The sequence below is a fragment of the Scylla paramamosain genome, chromosome 30, assembly GCF_035594125.1.
Source record: "Scylla paramamosain isolate STU-SP2022 chromosome 30, ASM3559412v1, whole genome shotgun sequence".
Classification (NCBI taxonomy): domain Eukaryota; kingdom Metazoa; phylum Arthropoda; class Malacostraca; order Decapoda; family Portunidae; genus Scylla; species Scylla paramamosain.
In genome coordinates this window covers 14,711,615-14,729,114 of record NC_087180.1, presented here as the reverse complement: position 1 = coordinate 14,729,114, position 17,500 = coordinate 14,711,615, and the positions used below count along the sequence as shown (strand labels likewise).

General features: G+C 36.6%; 2 protein-coding genes across 4 annotated transcripts in view; both read left to right on the top strand.

Annotated features, from left to right (window-relative positions):
• LOC135116119 (glutamate receptor ionotropic, delta-1-like) overlaps positions 1-2,880 on the top strand; it is a 10,079-nt gene extending 7,199 nt beyond the window's left edge. The window contains exons 7-9 of the mRNA XM_064033326.1: positions 1-56; positions 1,092-1,278; positions 2,014-2,880. The exon at positions 1-56 is cut by the window's left edge and continues 82 nt beyond it. Of these exons, the coding sequence (XP_063889396.1) occupies positions 1-56; positions 1,092-1,278; positions 2,014-2,256 (486 nt within the window). The 3' untranslated portion in view covers positions 2,257-2,880. The remainder of the gene's footprint in view (positions 57-1,091; positions 1,279-2,013) is intronic.
• Positions 2,881-5,420: 2,540 nt separating this feature from the next.
• The window catches only part of LOC135115894 (uncharacterized), a 12,199-nt gene continuing 119 nt past the window's right edge, over positions 5,421-17,500 (top strand). Inside the window, exons 1-10 of one of the 3 annotated variants that reach the window (XM_064033001.1) lie at positions 5,421-5,510; positions 6,999-7,117; positions 7,437-7,550; positions 8,293-8,525; positions 8,765-8,893; positions 9,958-10,144; positions 10,753-10,935; positions 11,347-11,857; positions 12,773-12,959; positions 15,852-17,500. The exon at positions 15,852-17,500 is cut by the window's right edge and continues 119 nt beyond it. In XM_064033001.1, the coding sequence (XP_063889071.1) occupies positions 5,432-5,510; positions 6,999-7,117; positions 7,437-7,550; positions 8,293-8,525; positions 8,765-8,893; positions 9,958-10,144; positions 10,753-10,935; positions 11,347-11,697 (1,395 nt within the window). In that variant the 5' untranslated portion in view covers positions 5,421-5,431 and the 3' untranslated portion in view covers positions 11,698-11,857; positions 12,773-12,959; positions 15,852-17,500. Of the gene's footprint in view, positions 5,511-6,998; positions 7,118-7,436; positions 7,551-8,292; positions 8,526-8,764; positions 8,894-9,957; positions 10,145-10,752; positions 10,990-11,346; positions 11,858-12,772; positions 12,960-15,851 lie in introns of all 3 variants that reach the window. The other 2 variants (XM_064032998.1, XM_064032999.1) reach the window with 2 other exon arrangements.

Genomic DNA, 17,500 nt, shown 5'->3' with positions numbered 1-17,500 from the left:
AGAATGGAGATTGTTCCGAATGAAGTAATTGGAATATCAAGATGTCTTACTGAGAAGTAAGTTTTAATTACATGCTATTGTTTTTTTTTTTTTTAATTTAGTAATTCATTGATTTACATAATTTGTTTATTTATTTACTGTTATTATTATAGTTTGTGCGTTTCATTTGGTTCTGCTATCATTGGTATTTAAGTCATCGGATCATCAGGTGATTTTAGCCTCAGTGCAACTGGGGTTTAGATGTCTTGAAATGAAGTAACTTATGCCTAAGACGAATATCACCCCCCCCCCTCTCTCTCTCTCTCTCTCTCTCTCTCTCTCTCTCTCTCTCTCTCTCTCTCTCTCTCTCTCTCTCTCTCTCTCTCCCATGTTTCTATTGACTGAACTTAAAAAAGTTGCTAGTGATCTTTAGTCATCGCTGATCTCACCCGTTATGTGACCGACAAGATTTAATAACCTTAATAGCAAATGTAAAACACACACACACAGACACACACACACACACACTGACAACTGAAGATAAAATTCCAAGACCATACGAGTATTATGTACTACACCTCCATGTAAGGTCCAACTTTGGTACGTATTGAAAAGTTGCCGGCAATGACGCTAAATGTGTAGATAGCTCCAGCTTCAGTGCTTCATTGTTCACCTTCACTTTTTAATCTATATATTGTTTTGGAACAATAATTCACATAGTGTATAATACAACAGATTTATGACCGCGGTTAAATTTTCCAGAGGAATTCTCTCGCGTCGTAAGACAAGATATTCTTCATTACTAATATATGTATATATATATATATATATATATATATATATATATATATATATATATATATATATATATATATATATATATATATATATATATATATATATATATATATATATATATATATATATATATATATATATACGAGTATATATATATATATATATATATATATATATATATATATATATATATATATATATATATATATATATATATATATATATATATATATATATATAATTTTTTTTTCGGAGAAGGTTTTTGTGATGAATATCCACAATAATTAATAGAATTGTATCTCCTTTGCCATCAGCGCAGCCTACCTTTTTGAACGACTTTTTATGGAAGTGAAGATCGATGAACATTTTACTGATCTTGATGAGACAACACCTTTCTACGTCACGCAAGGCAGTTTACTGGCAGATTTATCCGCATTTTTGATGATCCGAGATGCTCCCTTCAAACCAAATTTTGACTACGTGTTAATCACATTTCATGGTGTAAGTAATTTATTTTTTTTTTTCTTAATTTTTATTCACGTGTTTTGCTTAGTGTGCATACAGATTTCAGCTCCCAGGAATCAGTTACTTTCAAGTATCAACATTAATTTTATTCCTTCCTTCCTCATAAACATTGACTATTGGGAATCTTGAAAACTTTTAATGTTCCAGCGTATGGTTTTATCTTTCACATATTATTTAGGGGCAGCTACGTATAATGTTCTCACAAATACACGTCAGAAGTATATGTTTCCCTTATCCTCCTTCATCGCTGTCATGTCATAAGGCACTAAGCATGAAGACACTTAACCACTACATAGCTTTAATACATTTTCTGCTGTCACACAAGTAAATCATATATGAATGTACTCACGATTACTTTCATGAAGGATCAGTATTTGTATTCGAGGAGGATTTGTAGGAAATTTACATATTCGTAATCATATCCATACAACTCATTCATTCAGTCTCTGATACAAACGCACGCGCGCGCGCACACACACACACACACACACACACACACACACACACACACACACACACACACACACACACACACACACACACACACACACACACACACACACACACACAGAGTTAAAAACCAGATTCAAAACCAATGACTTTTGATTGATTTCACTTAAAAGCAAAAACCGTTCACGTTTGACCTGATAATATGACAAAATATTCCAGGGAGTGTACCTTTGATCTTCTATTTAATATTTTCTATATCAGGCCGGAATCATACAAAAGCTGCACTCGGATTCTGTGGGTTTAATTCGGAGGCAAAATCGGGAGAAACGGAGAAGAGAAAAAACTACTGTTATTAAGAAACCAGAGGAAAAAATCAAAGCTCTCACCCTGGTGCACATGCAGGGGCCATTCTTACTTTACCTGGTATGCACCATCGTCTCTCTGGTTTCTTTCTGCAGTGAAGTATCTCGTGACGTTTATCTTCGCAGTCCACGAAAACATTAGCATGGCTCTTTACCTTCATTCCACTTCTACTGAGCTCCACTTCTACTGACCACATGGTATGGGTTCAATGTTTCCATTTCAAGCAGCAAGAGATGTCTATGTTGGTGTTAATTATCAAAAACGAAAGTTGTGTATAGCTATCATCACAGATTTCGATTATATAAATGTAATAAATAGCAATGTAAATTGAATACATATATATCCTTTTTGAAATAGGATGGTTGTCTGGACTTAGCAGACTGTACACATATATATTTTTCAAGGAACCATACAACTTCTTTGCCTCTCCATGAATATGCTAAGTTCTAAATAAAAGAAAAATAAATAAGTCTCTTGATACATATCCTTGGAGGATCCTGAATCATACAAAGATGAACAAGCGAAAAAAGGACAGTGTGTTCTAGAGTTTATCAATGAAAAGAATTGAGGAATATTTATTAACTCTTGTATCAGAATTGCAACAGAAGTAAAATGTCTTGTGCAGGTGAGAAAAAGTCGTCCAGCTACCCGGTTCAGATTTGTGATAGTGATGGAAACTTAATTCATGCGGTTAAATAAAGAAAATTACGAAAGAATAAATAGCTTTTGACTGACCTGTTTAGAAGTAGTGTGATAATGGAGCTTCTCCGTTCATGAAAACTGTACTCCTTATATCAGCAGACCAGTGTGATAATGGAGCTTCTCCGTACATGAGAAGCGTACTTCTTGTATCAGCAGACCAACCATCTTCTAGTATCTGGTAGAGAAGATGAATTATCAGAATGAAACAGAACACAAACCAAAGAGTTGAAAAAAAGAGAACATCAACTGAAGCTTTTTGATAAGTGGATGCAGTTATTTCTTACTTTATTTGCTTATTTATTTATTTATTTATTTATTTACTTTTTTTTTTTTTTTTGTGTGTGTGTGTGTGTGTGTGTGTGGAAGAGGTACACAGTGTTACTAATCTAGAAGATTGTGTGCAGTAGGTAGATGAAACAAAGTTTCGAAATACAATTAAGAAACCTCTGTTTTCTCAAATACGAGAAGTGAGAAACGATCGGGGTACTGCATGGTAGTCATTTGGATAAGACCAGATAGGATACTGATTTCCAGCAAGGTCACTGATCAAAAATGCATCTTACTTCCATCCATACCGTCGTCCTGCTGGGCACCAAACACCTGCGCCGGGGACAGGGAAGACGGTTGAGAACAAGTGTCAGCTTACGCTTAAGGAACGTGTCTCAGAAACTCAGGGTCTGAAGCTGTCCTCCTGTTGTCTTATTCCTTATACTGGCAAGGAAATTTGGCTTCAGGGGCATGTCGCAGTATTAAATAAAGAGAGAGAGAGAGAGAGAGAGAGAGAGAGAGAGAGAGAGAGAGAGAGAGAGAGAGAGAGAGAGAGAGAGAGAGAGAGAGAGAGAGAGAAGCAGAAATATAGAATGAAGAAGGCAAGAAAGATTAAATAAGAATTTGAATGAGAAGCGCTGGTGAATACAAACAAGAAAATTTCATAGATATTGAAATCAACTTAACTAAGCGAAGATGGAAATCACAAACTCACAAGAACATAAGATACAGGCGAGGAAGAAACTCATTTGACAACATAATTAATCTCTGTGAAAGATTATAGTAACAGCACAATTGTTCACATGGTCAGCGAAATGTTTATCCATTCCGTAAGTTTACATATTCCTACGTATACGGTACTATATATTCTAAAAGTAAGCAAGATATTTAATCTAAAATTTCTGACATTCAACGAGAGAGAGAGAGAGAGAGAGAGAGAGAGAGAGAGAGAGAGAGAGAGAGAGAGAGAGAGAGAGAGAGAGAGAGAGAGAGAGAGAGAGAGAGAGAGAGAGAGAGAGAGAGAGAGAGAGAAATTGCAACAACTCAAAGCTGCATGCATAATGTTCCCCATCACACAAGTTGTATGCGCCATCACCAACTTTTCAACATAACCAGCCAACCACAACACTCGATTCCTCATGAAATAGCCAGTCCCGAGGCGACATTTTTCACGCAGGAGTAGTGGTGCTAACACGGCAGCTTCCACGGCGGTAAATACTAATGTTAGGAGGCTCTGCCGGGCATTCATTTCCGGTACAAGTCGGCTCTAGTGCAAGGTTTGTGTACAGCCTATCTTATTACTTGTTGGTTTTTTGTTGGGAGTAACCATAGCTGTTTAAACAATAGACCTACCATGACCTTGCAGTGATGTGGAAGTACACGTTTATAAAGTTTTATTTGTAACAATCATATTGCGTTAAAACAACTTACATTTGTGTTACTAGATATGAATAGTCTTATTTAACATGAAAAGTTTTGTGGTAATTATATTTTATAAACCAACAATAAAATATCCTTAGCAATTAGAGCGCCCCTGTAGGTGCCCACAATATACAGAGATATGATAGTAGGGACGACAGTATTCTGCTTATGCAATATATGAACCATGACTTCTAAACGTAGAGAAAAAAAAAAAAAAAAACACCATAAGACAGTTGAATTTGTGCCGTAAGAGAATCTGACAGAACGTGCCCCGTGTGCACGGTCAGGTTAGAGCGAGCCTTAGCCTCTTGTAACTACTATTTAAATAATCCAGGTACTCAAATCTTTATATAAAAGATTTATGAAATTACATATCAAAATTCTGAAATTCAAGGAAATTTATATGTAACAGCAAAACAGCAGCAGTCAGCTGTGACAAGTATGAAAAATCTCGGCTACCGGAGATGGAGGAGCAGCAGGAGCAACACCAGGATAGCGAGTCTCGGTCAGCCCTGAGCAATTGGTACGATCTATATTCTAGACGCTCCAATCTTAACAAGTTTAAATAAAAGATTAATTTTGTTTGCTAATGGAAAAGAAGGAGAGAGAAAATCTTCCGCCTGCTTATACAGGAGCTTCCTATTGCCACATGCACAATACCGTTCTGTGCTGCTTCAATTCTTTGTTCCGCAGCAGAGAGAGAGAGAGAGAGAGAGAGAGAGAGAGAGAGAGAGAGAGAGAGAGAGAGAGAGAGAGAGAGTTTGCCTTACCAAGATATGTTAAAAACGTCTTAAACTGTATTCTCTAGAACGACCTGAGGTAATTATTTGGCAATATGATACAATTATCTAAATATTATTTAAATTGGTGAGAGGGTCCTAGATAATAGCTATGCCATTGTTCGTATCAGATAACCAGCTGTGATATGGCCACGAAGTCTCTCGCTATACTGGCAATGCTCTGGGTCTGCTTCCTACCTGCCGTGGCAGCTCTTCCATTTCCCGGTGAGTAGTCATGCTATCTATAATATTCTTCTTCAGTTGAAGCGATACTTTTCTAAAATTTTGAGTTACACGACGTTCATCGTAATCCCCTTCTTCAGCATATAAGAGTGTACTGCAAGTCAATGCTTTCTCTAATGTTAAGAGGATGTGTTTGGGTCGAGTGCCGTGCTACGCTGACTTAGGGCTCCTTGGAGGGATTCCCAAGAGCATATATTTTCCTCTCGTACTGTAGACTCATTTCGACTTGCGGTGTAAAGGTGCGAGATGCTAGCCGTGCAGTTCTAAGTAGATCTTGCAACCGGAGGCTGGAGTGGAAGGAAAAAAAAAAAAAATCCTGTCGTCCAGTGTCTGAAAAGGTCTACATCCCGGTTTGAGAGATATGCAAGACGACGTTTACCAGTATACAAAAGAAAATTATAAAATATTCTCTGAGCTTGAAGCAGGGTTTATAAGAGTGTGCTTAACCCAGAAACAATTTTCATCTAAAGAAATCAGTAGATACTTTGTAACATTGCTTATTAAATTTGACACTTTTGATTAGTGAGGTGGACATAATTGGGAAAAGGGTTAAGTACCTTGCCCAGCAAGGGAGATAGAGGGAAGCAAGGATGCAATCTTTTTTCTTTGTACAGCTGCATGAAGTGATTCCTTCCATAAATGGAAACATTACTTAACTGAAGGGCGGAAATGGTCCCTTTGAAGTTAGTAATTAAGAAGAAAAGAAGGTAGGAGAACATCTGACTTTACGGGAGCTGGTTTTGCAGCTGACATCTGAAGTTTCCTGGTGATGTTCAGAGATGTTCAGGATGTTCAGTTTAGAGAAGTGGGATAGATTAGTGTCATAGGAGAGAGAGAGAGAGAGAGAGAGAGAGAGAGAGAGAGAGAGAGAGAGAGAGAGAGAGAGAGAGAGAGAGAGAGAGAGAGAGAGAGAGAGAGAAAGGTCTGTAAGGTTGTCATGTGGATAGCTAAAACACTGAATAACAATCTTACACCTGTTATATCTTGTAATTTCAAGTGTTCGGATGAGAGTTGCCGAAAATGGTGAAGAAGCTGATATGATAACGCCTAATTGTAAGTTTACAAAAAGTAAATAAAAAAAAAAGTTTGTGGTAGTACATTTAGCCCACATATATTGGTTGTTACATTTGTTCACAGGCAACGAAAAAGCAAAAAAAAAAAAAAAAAAAAAAAAGTTAGCTTTTCGCAACTTTTCCATCGAATAATTTCTGATATCTGATTATTGATTATGTGAGTATGCTCCTTCTCATCAGTGTTCTTAATTCCTACTGCGTGAGATAGCAGCCTGATGTAAGCCTATTCCTCTCCATTCTGAGTTAATAGGCTGTATAAACCTGTTCCTCTTCAGTCTGAATTAATTGGCTACGAAAGATAAATTAAGAATTAAATAAAATGTGTTATCTCAAATAAAGGTGTATACAACAAATTTTGTTTATCAGATTATTAATCTAAATATTTACTTATTTTTAGCTGGACCAAGTGATGAAGTCTGGATAAGTGAAGCATTTGGTGAAGTTTTGACAAAGACATCAATGTCTCACTGTTCCCTTATTTTCTTTTTGGACAGTACATCTTCCTATATATACGAGGTAATTGTATTATGACTAAGTATACGAGTAAATAAAAAAAAAATATATATAGGTAATAAAAAAAACACCAAATTATATATGCATGCATGTAATTAAAAGTACTCAGGCAATTAATATATATATATATATATATATATATATATATATATATATATATATATATATATATATATATATATATATATATATATATATATATATATATATATATATATATATATATATATATATATATATATATATATATATATATATATATATATATAGACACACACACACACACACACACACACACGTTTAACTTGCATGTGTGGGTTAGGCTTTAAGGCTCCGTGTGGCCTCAACAAGGATTGGCGGTAATGTGGCCTTCGAGGTGGCAGACGAAGTGGGGCTTAACATCACCATTACTCAAGCAGTGGCTCAGGCTCGAAAGGTGTGTTTATTATTAGCATTTTCCATTATTATGATGTAACAAAGTGAAAAAAAATTTGATAAGTGTTCAGGAAACTATATATATATATATATATATATATATATATATATATATATATATATATATATATATATATATATATATATATATATATATATATATATTTATATATAGAAGATAAATAAATGGACATTGATATCTATAATATGTTAACAAATGATCCCATGTTGTCAGAGTTTTTAAACCCATTATTGCCTCTAATATAGAAGTCTCTAAAGCTTTGTTGGTGGTAGGGGCTTGCAAGCGGACTTGCATTTCTTTTAAGTCTCTCAACTCACCGAGTCATCGAGACTTCTTGCTGCTTTTCAAAGGCTGTTGAGTCGCGCTACAGCCCTTGATGGTCAGGAGACTGTTTTCAGCCTCTACATTAAACATAATTGGGCTGTCCTTTTACAAAAGTTTCAAACTTAAATTTCACATCTCTGCTATAACAAAACTACGATTTTTTTTTTTTTCATGCTCTCTGATGCTGCGTATAATTGCACGGTTCTCATGAATAAAAACTTTTCTTTTTCTTTTTATGAACTGAAGCAAGTCGAAAACTTTGCGCCTCCGTTACTTTCTTCCATTACTTGACTATTTCTAATCACTCGCATTAGTGTTAGACATCTTGCTATCTTCTATCGCTATTTCCATGGTTACTGCTTTGCTGACATACTTGTATTGGTTACGTACACGGCAGATGCGGATGATGTCCTGGTGTGCCTTGATGGTTGTCTTCAGCGATAACCCGATCTTCCTGTCTGTTTTCGCGGAGATGGCTGATAAGGGTCGGCTGATGGTGTGGGAAACAAGACTCTTAGCAATTACCAGGCTGCCTTTGTCGAACCTTCAGGAATTGTTACAGAATTACTGGACCTTCTCCATGATGAACACAATGTTCATGAAAATGAAGGAAACAACTGGGGTAAACCAGTACGTACATTACATTACACTCTCTTGAATAAAGTGAAATCAAACGCATTTCGTCTGATACCGTTTTCATTTATTTATTTATTTATTTATTTATTTATTTATGTTTTTTTTTGTGTCAAAATTTGGATCAATTAATGTATCCAGAACTATCCATTATTATAATTATTTTTTAGTCCTGCTTGCATTACCATGAAGTAATTGTAAACGCTGACAATTTGAATAAAATGTGTTTTCTACAGCTGCCAGCTATATGGGCACATGCCATATAGTCCAAGTGGAGCCCAGGTAGTGAAACTGGCAACTTTGAGGCCCGGCCACCTTTTAGTGTACTTAAAAAACAGAACACTCTTCCCTGAAAAGTATGAGAAGTAAGTAGAAATCATATCATATCATACCATATAATCATCATCATCAGCACAGTCCTGAGATCTTGTAGCATATCCTTTTAAACATGCCTCTGTGTACTGTGTGTGTGTGTGTGTGTGTGTGTGTGTGTGTGTGTGTGTGTGTGCTATCCATTTATCATATCCAGTATTTACATTCTGTCCTTAATGACGGAGGGTTAGCTGTCAGTTGCAAAAACGGATGAATGGATTTCGCAAGCAAGGCGTGTGGAGGTCAGTAAGCTTTTTTATTCCCTTAACAAAAGCTAAAGACAGGAAAATAAATAGATAGTATGGTAAACGAAATAAGGTCCATAGATACCAATAAAAACTAGGGAATAAATAAAAAAAAAAAAAAAAAAAGGAAATACGCAAGTACTTTATAAAACATGTTACAATCAATGTTCACCTACTTCTCCCCTCAACCTTCCCTTCCTTATTGTTTTCAGTTCTCTCTAGACCAGCAACTCCGTTGTGGTTTGTTCCTCCTTTGCGTTTTCCTCCTACTCCTCTTTCTTAACCCCATTGATTTCCATTAGGATTGTTGGATCATTAGTCAGATGAGCAACTACCTGTGGTCAAGTAATCGTAACCGCTTCATATATTCCCCCAAGAAATTGAGAATATGAGCTTAATCAGAATTGATTGATGGATGGAAAATTTTTAGCGCCGCCACATGGAGGTCATATAATGCCGGATTTTGTTAAAGATAAATTTATAATGAAATTAATAAAAACTAAATTAAACGATAAATAACGTTCAATATTTATGAGTTAAAAGATCTACAAAAATAGCTTAAATTTATTACTGTAACACTGTATAATGCTTTACAAATCTGTGTTAACATCCACTGCACCACTGCACTGTTCGATATAACTGTCTGATATTATTATATATATATATATATATATATATATATATATATATATATATATATATATATATATATATATATATATATATATATATATATATATATATATATATATATATATGTAAGTGTATGAATGCTAACATATGAAAACTTTATTTAATCTACTTCCCTACAGTTTTTATGGTATGAACGTGAACATATCATGGCTCCCTTTAACACCCTACTGGACGGAAATAAAACGGCTAGGACCAAATGGTACTGAAGTAAACACGTACACGGGGAGAGAATACTGGATCATGGAAAACATAGGATCAATACTCAACTTTTCTCTCAATCCTCTTCCGTTTATAGGAGCGGAGGCCGTAAGTTTAAAATAATTAAACTTAACGATAATAGCGTAAAATACGATTATATATTCACTTGTGTGTTTATGACCCCCTTATTCTTTTAACTAGTATTCTGTTTTTCATTCTCACCACATGCACAAACCATCTATAGCTCTCTCAAAACAGCATTCTTCCTACTTCCTCATTTCGCATTCTGTCCCTCCATGTTACTCCATACACACTACAAAACATTTCGACTTACAACACAATGGAAACCACTATTCAGTCATATACCTTTCTCTTTACACTCATGTATAAGGATTTTTTTTTTTCAACCCACCAAGCACTTTTCCTGCTTCTTTTGCCCTGCACTTCACCTGTCTCAACTCTTCCGTCCACTGTTGATCTCAAATACCTGAAAACAATCCTCTTTCATCTGTTCCCCATTCAGTTTTACACCCATCCTTTCAACCACCTTCTCTCATTTCATTACATTACTTTTACTTTCAGCATCTCATTTCGATTACTTTGAATTTGCTCCAGCAGAAACTATTGGGGTCTTCAATGATGTTTTTTTTTTTTTTTTGTAATAGTTTAGCCTTCCAAAACTAGTGGAATAATACATCTATATTTATGTATTTCAGGTAAGGAAACGTTTGAGGACTCGGGAAGCTTTCCTGTGGCCTGTTAATCTACCAGTATTACCTCACATGCTGAATCTCTTTGACATCAGTTTTTTTCTGGAGCCATCCACCCTGGCCTTTACTATGGTTAAGCCGTCCATGAAAGCCACTTGGCAGAGCCTTTATTATCCACTCCGTATCGAGGTCTGGGGATTAGTTTTAGCTACGGTCCTAGTTGTATATATTGTCCTTATGTTGGTGAGTTGATCTGTCACAATATATATATATATATATATATATATATATATATATATATATATATATATATATATATATATATATATATATATATATATATATATATATATATATATATATATATATATATATATATATATATATATATATATATATATATATATATATATATCCGTCATAGCCATTCATATTGAAGGAAACTGACGCATACTACAACTATTATTAATGTTAAGTGCCTTTTCATTAAAGAAGTTTAAATAATATAGAATCATGTTGATATCCTACCAACAAGAAGGGCTCAGTTCTTTATTTAACTAGACGTGTATGCTTCATCACGTTTGTGAATATCTTTTTCAGATGAACCGCAATGGGAAGGACAAGGGACCTGATGCGTGGTTAGTAATGAAGCAAGTACTTGGGACACTGCTTGACGAGGCCATCCCAGGACAGCTGCCATTACGAAGCACTACAAGGATAGTATTGACAGCCTGGCTCCTCTTCTCCTTCATCGTAGGAACAGTTTACCGCAGCAACCTCACCGCATCCCTTACTGTAATAAAGCATCCTCCCCGTATCACGAGTTTCGCCGAACTCGTCGATGCAGGAACCAAGCAAGTGCGCTGTGAATATGATGGGTGTTATTATTATTATTATTATTATTATTATTATTATTATTATTATTATTATTATTGCTGTTGTTGTTGTTAATGTCTTATTTTACAAAATGAAGAATTCTGGTCGTGGACATCATGGATATGTTTTACGACAACTTCATACAGTCAAGATCAGAGGTACTGCGAACGATAGCAGCAAGAATGGAGATGGTTCCCAGTCATATGGATGGATTGACAAGATGTCTTACTGAAAAGTACGTTTGAATATTTTTTTTCTTACTATTAACAGTGAGTACTAATTTACTAAGTCTCGTGTTCATTCATACAATGGATAACTTTGCCACAAATAATAGGGTAATATTGTGGGAGAACATACACCTTGAGGGTGCGCACCATCAGTACTCAGGTGTTCAGTTGCTTTTCTCCTTAAGTATTCAAGTGGACTGCGTACTAACAAATGTAATACATGATCCATTCTCATATTTGGTGATTCTCTAAGTGAAAACCTGCTATTTTACTTATTTTACTGAAAGTGTCTTTTTATAATATATATATATATATATATATATATATATATATATATATATATATATATATATATATATATATATATATATATATATATATATATATATATATATATATATATATATATATATATATATATATATGAAAGAACTAGTTAATTCCTGAGTTAAGGAGGTAGATAGAGTAGGTGGTGAGAGAAAGCAGAACGTAGGCATGCCATTAGCAAGGTTAGTCAGAAGAGCAATTGGCGTAAAAATAGCGATAGAAGATAGCGCTGGACGCAACCTTGGGAGTGGCAAGTAACTGGTATTTCTTTTCTCTATTTTTGGTGCCTGTTCCTGTCGCCTTCACATGAAGTATAATTCCTTTAAATAAAGTGTTGTTAATAATTGCGAGTGATGATGATACATAAGAAAATAAGGGAAGTAGCCAGCTAAAATATACGAGGCAATCCATATAAAAGCGCATGTATTGATACCTTTCAAAAGTACTGTGTATCGAGATGAATTATGCTTCGAGAAGTGTCTTTATATTTACTATAAAATGTAGTCAGTAAAACAGAAAAAAAATAAATAAATAAACACTCCTCAAAGAAATGTATTGATAAATAAGTAATCGAGTTTTCTTTCCTTTGTTACCAGCGCAGCCTATCTTTTTGAAGGACAATTAATAGAAGTAATGATCGCTGAGGACTTCACGGATAAATGGCAATCAACACCCTTGTACGTTACAAAAAACAATCTTTTGGCGGATTTTACGGCGTTTTTGTTGATACGAGATGCTCCTTTTAAACCAAATTTTGACTACTGCCTGATCACATTTCAGGGGGTGAGTTTCCACAAATTTCATACCATTTATCAGTATGTATTCTCTAGGCTTCATTGTTCCATTTTTTTTTTTTTTTTATGATCTGAAAAACGTATGATACCACAGCATGTGTCCGTGATTGTCAAGTCAAACTTTATAATCTGTAGCTTTGTTATCATTATGTAGTTTATTATTTGTTTATTGCACCTTGATGCTCATCTCGATACTGTTGTTGTCGTTCTTGTTTACGGTAATGGTGGTGGCGATAATGTTTGTTGTAATAATTATAATCAGGATAATTAATTTTACAACTACTACTGCTGATGCTTCTGCTGCTGTAATCGTTGTTTTCATTTTTACGATAATGTATTTGTTGTAATAAGTTTTACTATGTTCCAGGAAAGGGATGAGATACGGAAACAGTGGCGTAGTGTATATCAATAAGAAAACAGGAGTGTACATGGCAGCGGCATATAGACTACTTACAATACCTGCCTAGCCAACTCCCACGGCTGGCAGTACGCTGCGGCGGGCTGTTGGAAGCAGTAAACAGCCTCAGGGGCACAGAGGCTGTGGTGCCCTTGTTAAAAGCGCATGGTGCACCGAAGCACTGTCCACAACGTTCATCAAAGATTTAGAACGGTGAACCTGAACGCTCTTTTTCGAGTCACAAAGCTCGAAGCAGTACGAGGCTTTACAGCACCGACTCGACACAGCACCAGTTCCTGGCCTTGACCACACACAAACTTTCTCGGGCTCGAGGAAGGCTTGAGCCAACATCTATCTTAATCATACCGCTGCACTCCTCGGCCAATGCTTACGTGCAACCCTGAGCGATAATTTTCACCTGCCAACCTCAACACCTGTCCCGCACGACTCGTCAACCTCTACGCAGCAAGTGTTGTGTGTTGTGAAACGGGCTACTATATAGTGTTGTCTTGTCTTGGTGGTGGTTTCTTATTGTTGGCAGTAGAGATGTTAAAAGGCCAGTCAGTATCTTGCCTCAGCCATCAAAGTGTTAGGTAGACGGCCACATTTCGTGACCCCAGTGACCAAATGTGGTGTCTAATTGACACTTTGTGATGGTAGCAGCTGGAAGCATCGTAATAATGCAGGGTCCAACAGTAGGGCCAACAGAGAGACAGTATCAGAACCAGACAGCAGCTGAGAGACAGCAGATGTGAAGTGGTGGGATATCGCCCCATCAGGGTGACCAGATTTAGAGAATGGAGAGGACTATGTACCGGGTATGTGAAGCGCACATCAGAAGCTCGCAACGCAAAGTCCCTCTCAAACTGGGTTCCAGGACCTGTCTCAGACTTTTTTTTTCCCCACTTACCTTAAAAAGGTGTGTCCATTATATATTTTGTTGCCAGCTAGGTCCGGCTGGTCTTCTCATATCAATATCACTCAGATATTACGTTTTTTTTTTAATTCATCTAGCCGTGAAATGAAAGATTTTCTCCAAATTTCATGTGAATTTTCATCTTGAAAATACGGGATAAAGGGCGTCCGGGGAGGGTCGATACGGGGCGATCTTGTATAATACGGGACATCTAGTCATCCTGCACCCCATACATAAGGACGGCGCATCAGGCGGCACTCAGCAACCTCTATGTTAAGTCTCATCAGCAGCACGGGTCTCTAAGGAGGGTGCTGAGCACGACGCCGCTACCACCAAGTGTTCAAGGTCGGGTAGGGGACAGGGACAGAAACTGGTGTAGAATATGCACAGGGTAGCGAGTACCAGAGCGACGTGCACTGAAATAACTTGGCCCCGGCACCAAGGCGGGGAGAAGCTGACCGGGCATGGGTCAGCGAAGCTGGGCGCAAGATACGTTCCTTGGGCTGGCAGGGGCGAGGCGATACGGCGTCAAGGTTACCATCCTTGGAGCAGAGAATGATCGTACAATGCACACAAAATTATGGAATGCACACTCAAATTATGGAACAAAATACTTTTTTTTTTTTCATATTTCTGTATGCTATTGATACAAAGTATATATTTTGTAGTGGACAGCGAACTCAGGTTTATTATGGTATCGAAGAAGTGATACCTCCACGACAAAGAGGCTTCCATTAGATAGTGCAAAGCCTAATCCAGACCAATATACATTGCATCGAAACAGAAAGCAACACTGTATCTATTGTACCGATACGCTTCCTGAACAACTGAGCTGCATTCCATATATACTACTCCACAGTTTAGCAACTGTTACGAAACAGCTGCAAAACACGAGCGACTGTCCAACGACTGTCGCACGACACTCGAGAAACACTGGCGCCACTTTGTATCTGAACAGTTTAGCGACTGTTGCTCAGCATTTGCACTCTGTTGTACATCGAGACAAAGCTGCATTTATCAGTTAGTCCAAGTGTCTTTTCTGTTGTCACATTTTGAACCTTGGTAAAATACTACCTGCATAAAGTAGCAAAATGAACGATTGGAAAAAAAATAAATAAATAAAATAACAAAGCAACATTAAGCTGATTTAGTCAATAAATCTGTGTAATTATAACACGAAGTGGTAAACGTTTCCAAATATGATTCATAACACTTTGATTAATATAAAGATATAATCCTAAAATCAGTAAAACAAATTGGTATTAAGAAGAAATCACATTGATGCTGTAGTAGTGGAAAGTTTGAAAAGATTTTCTTTTTGCGATTACATCTGCAGAAGTGGAAATTAGCAGTTTTGCAGACATGAAAGGTTCATGTTTGTGGAAGTGAATTTTTTTTTTTTATGCGCTGACCAGATTTGGATTTATCATGTATCTATACATCACCACCACCACCATCATCATCAATATACATCATCATCATCATCATCATCAAAATGTTTAAGAGTACAATCCGTTTTGTGTTTCCCATGAGCTGTCATTATTATATTACACTTTGGTCTCCAACAGGCTGGACTGATAGGAAAGTGGAAAACAGACATGATGGATCAGATTCGCAGAGGAAGGCGGCAGAAACGAAGTAACTCCACCATAGTAGAGATCCAGGGAACTATCAAGCCTCTCACTCTCGTGCATATGCAGGGGCCACTCTTCCTTTACCTGTTGTGTGTCATCGTCTCCTTGGTTGCCTTCTTTACTGAGACATTATTTGGGGTCTGTCTTCACTAACATTATTCACGTTAATGTTCCTAAATAATGTAGATATAATATAAATAATAATAATACAGATGATATACCAAATAATGGTAAATATATGAGAAGGAATGCCAAGTAAACATTTTCTATTTCCTTTGGGTTACTGTAGTTGTTTGTACTCCTCTAATTTCTTTTTATTCTTAAAAACTAGAGAGCAATTTTTTTTTGTCATGAAATAGGCTGCTTAATGATTTTTGCGATCTCTCAAATTTACATAGTAAAAAAGGTGTTAAAATTATTTTGGAGAAGTTCAAATAGGCAGAATAAGAAGCAGAATTCCAGTGTTTGTCATCGAACATGTGAAGTACCCATACTGTCTGCTGCTGAGTTATTGGCTGACTAGCTGTGAACGGGATATAAAGGACTGTGAAATAGAATAAGGAGAATTAAAGTAGGAGGAACATGAAAATACTGGCAGTGACGAAAGGTAGCAGGTGAATTATTCCTGTCACTCCACATAATGTACCATTTTATTTTTAAGATCATTTTACATTTCTACCATTAAGTAACATTACAGATCCATGAGTATGACGTGCCCACAGGCGTGGTTCAGGACGTCAGTCAGGTAGAGGGTAGATTTGTAGACGAAGCTTATGTAGGCTCACGGCCATCTGACACTGACGTTCAATCGAGAGAGACACTCAGGGACATTCCTGGTGAGACTGAGGTGGAACTTTGGTAGATTTCTTTGTCGAAGAATGTATCTGTCCGTCTATGTAGACCCTGAGGACTCACAGAACAAACAGCTGACGACTGAACAGAAACAACTGTTAGGCTAGGTATATTATACTTCTGCTTGCAGACTTATATTTATCATGAGTGTTCTAATGCGTGTTCAATTTCCGGCGACGCCATTCTTAAGATGAAATCACCTGCCATCAGGTAATATCATGAGTGCTTCCATGATGCCTTAACGCTAGGTAATGACACTGGTGGAGGCGGTGGAGATCTCTGAAGGTGGATTGCTTCAAAGGACAAGGGTTTAGTTGTATGCCACGAATATAAGAGAGAGAGAGAGAGAGAGAGAGAGAGAGAGAGAGAGAGAGAGAGAGAGAGAGAGAGAGAGAGAGAGAGAGAGACGCACGGTTTGTTTCGGTAGGGAAAATTAAATGAAGCCCAAATTAATGAAAAAAAGAATGTCGCGTTGTGACATGACGGTCATGGCTGACAAAAGTGATTCAGGTCTTGACGATCATCCTGTTATAACTGGTAACATGTCCATTGTTCCGAGAAGCCTCTCGTGTCCAATTTATCTGGTCTTCAAATCAAATTCTGTGCTACCATGATGCAAAGATGGAAATGGTATTCCAAACCTTTAAGCTTCTCTCGTTTACCTTCAAACTCTTTCATCCTAACTCCAAGTTCGTATCTCATAATTCCATTATTTTTCTCTTAACTCAATA